At 34.5% G+C, this 4075-nt stretch overlaps 2 protein-coding genes across 2 annotated transcripts; both read right to left on the bottom strand.

The window, feature by feature from the left end:
• Window positions 1-525: 525 nt before the first annotated feature.
• LOC111887158 (uncharacterized) lies at window positions 526-1656 on the bottom strand. The gene is made up of 2 exons (XM_042901688.2): window positions 1053-1656; window positions 526-989 (listed from the first exon to the last, which is right to left on the bottom strand). The coding sequence occupies exons 1-2, from the start codon at window positions 1654-1656 to the stop codon at window positions 526-528; spliced, it is 1068 nt and encodes a 355-aa protein (XP_042757622.2).
• A 165-nt stretch (window positions 1657-1821) lies between these two features.
• On the bottom strand, window positions 1822-3369 carry LOC111887160 (L10-interacting MYB domain-containing protein-like). The gene is made up of 2 exons (XM_023883317.3): window positions 2767-3369; window positions 1822-2655 (listed from the first exon to the last, which is right to left on the bottom strand). Exons 1-2 carry the CDS (start codon window positions 3070-3072, stop codon window positions 2437-2439), a joined length of 525 nt encoding a protein of 174 aa, XP_023739085.3. The 5' UTR covers window positions 3073-3369; the 3' UTR covers window positions 1822-2436.
• Between the last annotated feature and the right edge of the window lie 706 nt (window positions 3370-4075).

Genomic DNA, 4075 nt, shown 5'->3' with positions numbered 1-4075 from the left:
AGAATCCGAAAAGAAGAGAAAACTAAGAAGGAAAAGAAGTAGAATCATGAAACTATGGAAGAAGATGATGTTGTTTACCTTGGATATGATCTTGAGGGAAGTAAGAACACTTCAAGGGCTTCACAATCTCGAAATTTTGCAGAGAAATGAGAGGATTTTCGTGAGTTTAGAGAGAGGGAAGAAGAGAGTGAAGTGTGTGAAGAGTGGAGTGTAAGGTGTTGTTTGTTTTTCCGAAGTGAATCTGTCTGAAGTCTGCGGACCACCTCTGCAGACCTCTGCAGCAAAAGAGGTGGACCAAAGTGTTGCAGACTGTAATGAGAAGCATGTTTGTTTTCTTAACGTCTGCAGACTGCTGCAGATATTAAAAAATTTAAAATAAAGTAATTTAATAAACCGAAAATAGTTTGTTAATACCAAAAATTTAATAATTGTAGTCTTAAAACATTGAAATAAAATTCAAACAACGAAATTAGTCTTACAATAACATTTTTAAATAAAATTCATACAACCAAACTTTAATAATTTTCATTCCATATTTTGCATCAATTGTTCGGCAATTTCATCCCGTAACTGGCTCATATAATCACGGTCCGCAGCAGTACCATGTGTTGGAATCTCATCTTCATCATTATCAACGACTGCATTGTTATTCCGAACCGAGACATTTGGTTCATCATATCGTGCAAAAAACTCATCACGTAGTCCCTCTCTTCTTATAAAATTATCAAGCGCAAAACATGCTAGAGTAATGTTTCGTTGTGTAACCAACGAGAATGGTGCCATCCTCTTCAGTATAGGGAATCGTGCTTTCAAGACACCAAAAGCACGCTCAATGACATTCCGAAGTTTTGCGTGTCCATGGTTAAATTTTTCTTTATTCGTTAATGCACGTCTTCGACGGAAATCTCCAAGCCAATACCTAACATTACGGTACGGTGCCATAAAACCTCGAATGTTTGCATAGGCGGCATCACATAGATAATATTTATCTGTAAAAAAAAGTCATTTATTTTCAAATAAAGATAAAACTATTTAAATAACCATAAATTTACCTGGAGGTGGAAACGGGAATGGTGCATGTGGATTTGCTAATGCTTCTGATAAAATTCTAGAATCGTGTGCTATCCCTTCCCAACCGGCAACAACAAACGTAAACATCATGTTAAAGTCACATATTGCCAATACGTTTTGGTAACAATCGCCTTTTCCCCTACTTCTATATAAATCATGTTTGTTTGCAGGGACAACAGCATGTATCAAAGTGCCATCAAGTGCACCAACTGCTCCCTTGAACACCCGTCGTAGCCTCCTATTATGTCCCGAAATGTTTGGATTCGGATTAAAAGATGTTGGTACTATAATGTCATGTGCGAAAAGCAACATTTTGGCCAACACTTCATGAAAAAACTTATGAATTGTTTGCTTTGAGTGTTGAAATCTCCGCTTGATAATCACATAACGTTGGTTATGACCGATCATCATCAAAAACATAGCCATCTTCTCCTCAACCGACACATGTTTGCTATCCTTTAACGCGTAGTTTACTCTAAAATGAGCACATAGTCGGACAAATGATTCACGAGACATGCGTAACACTTCAAGACATTGTAGAGGATTACGGTGAAGTAACTCTAACGTAAATTCATGTCCTGTCATTTCTGAATCGTTGTCCCGCACTCGTTTGACACCCCTCTTCCAAAAGTAGCGGACATACAAGTACATAAGAATTATGAGTAGTATCTTTTTGTCGTGATCCATTACAAACCTATTAATCAAGAAAACATATAATAACATAAGATAATAATATAACATAAGATAATAAAATAAATCTCAAGTACCAAAAAAATATAACATAAATTTCAAGTACCAAAAAACATATCATAAATCCCAAGTAGCAAATAACCAAATAACATTCAAGTACCAAATAACAAAATAACATTCAAGTACCAAAACATATCATAAATCCCAAGTAGCAAATAACCAAATAACATATAAACTTAACGAACAATCTTTCCATCCTTTAAAACTCCTAAACTTGTAGCTGTCATCTCGATCCATCCTCTTAATATTTGTGGATCATTAGGCAAATTTACCCACATCTCTCTAATATTCATGGTCCCTCCAAAAATGTGATACGCAGCAAATCGTATAGGGTCTATTGGGTCTAACTCGAGCAACTCAAGCTTCTCTAAACACTGGGGAATTGTTGGCCCTTGAGTCAAATGGCGTAGAGCTTTTTGCATCTCCAGTGCTAAATCATCAGCAGTAATAGAAGCTTTAGGCGAGGCACAAGAAGGTGGATCAGGTGAGGCACTGGGAGCTCGAGGTCTAGGAGTTGAAGGTTTAGCCCTTTTGTTGGGGTTACTAGAAGGTGAAGCAACATAAGGTGAATCAGCAGAAGGTGAAGCAGCAGAAGGTGGAGTCTGAGTAAAATGTTCACTTGTATGATTGGAAAAAAAAATCATCTTCATCTATGTTAATGGAAGGCGCGTCCAAAAGCTGTAATGGTGCGCCATGGAAAGAAGATGATCCCGATGGTGTTTGGGATGTGGCATAGCTGAGATTACCAGATGCACTGCTTCCATCAAAGAGTTCTGCACAAAGCTCTGGAAACAATAATGGGACGGTTTTCAAAGAAGCAGCTTTCGGATGTCCCTAAACGCAATCAATGTAACCAAAGTAATATAAGAATAAATATGTGTGTGTATGTGTGTGTGTGTGTATATATATATATATGTATATATGTATATATGTATATATGTATACCTTTTTAAAGTCCTCCCACTCCTCATTTGTTAAGTTAAAAGTATTTGTTTGTGGGTTGTAAAGGTTTCCAGTTTTGTTTTCTAAGTATAACCATCCTGTGTATTTGGCTTTAAGGTTATCATAGGCGTTTTTTAATTGTCGTTGATTCAAATCCACGCCATACTTTTCCTTAATAGTTGTTCCTAACTTGTGCCATGATTGTTTGTGCAAACTCAAACCTTTTCTACCCACGGTTTGCACTTCTTCAATACAAGTTTGCAATAAGCATTTTGTTTGCTCATTGGTCCATGTCTGTTTATCTCCCATTGCTAATAACAAAAAAAAATATAGAATACATACTTTAGCTACAAAGATTAATCATATTCCAACATAATCAACAAATAAGTTCAGGATATTCAACAACAATACATCATGAATGAACAAAAAAAAAACAATTAAGCAAAGATTATGATTTTGAAACCGAGGGCATGCAAGAAATCAGAAAATTGGTCCTCAAATGCAAAGAATCGGTACTCAAATGCATAAGAAATCACAGAATTTGTACTCAATTTCATACAATCGTTAGTCAAATCAATAAGAAATCAAAAATAAAAAAATAAAAAAAATAAAAAATAACTGATCTAGAAACCGAGGGCATGCAAGAAATCAGAAAATTGGTCCTCAAAAAAAATAAAATAAAAAATAATTGAGCTTGAATATTATAATTTCCAGATGATAAATTGAGAAATTAGGGATTGTAGTTCACATTATACATAGCAGTTTTCTGTTTTCAAGTTGTAGCTAATAAAAAATATAAAGTAATCTGTTTATTTAATAAACTTTTTTATTATCATGTTGAGAAAATGCTACAACATGATGCATAAACTCTTACACTTTGTTCTTGAAATTGGTTTTATGGGACCAAATGATAGGCTTTAACTACTTTAGTATTGTTACACCTAAAAAAGTGTTTTCCTCTTTCAATTTAGGAGAAAAAGGGAGGGAATGGATAGCTTTTTTGTAAATTTTATAATGATATAAATCTCCCTTTTATTTGCTTCAGAAAGGGAGACAAAAGCCTTATAATTTATAATATAATCATATATTTGCAATATTGTAAAGCCACGTGCTTTGTTTTCCTTTTTGCTTTTGTTCATGCATGTGTTTGTTTGTGATTTCATTCTTATGATAAACTCTACTGAAGTTCTGTTTCATATGAGGCTTTATACAGACTAAAGACTTCATTGCTGGATTGAATCTGTTATCTTGTTATAATTTTATTGATCAGTCATGTGAATATATTCTGAAGCAGCTATCAGTCATGCAGAAA

The sequence above is a fragment of the Lactuca sativa genome, chromosome 4 (genome assembly GCF_002870075.4).
Source record: "Lactuca sativa cultivar Salinas chromosome 4, Lsat_Salinas_v11, whole genome shotgun sequence".
Taxonomy (NCBI): Eukaryota; Viridiplantae; Streptophyta; class Magnoliopsida; order Asterales; family Asteraceae; genus Lactuca; species Lactuca sativa.
Note: the sequence above shows the minus strand (reverse complement) of the source record. Positions and strands in the feature narration are given on the sequence as shown.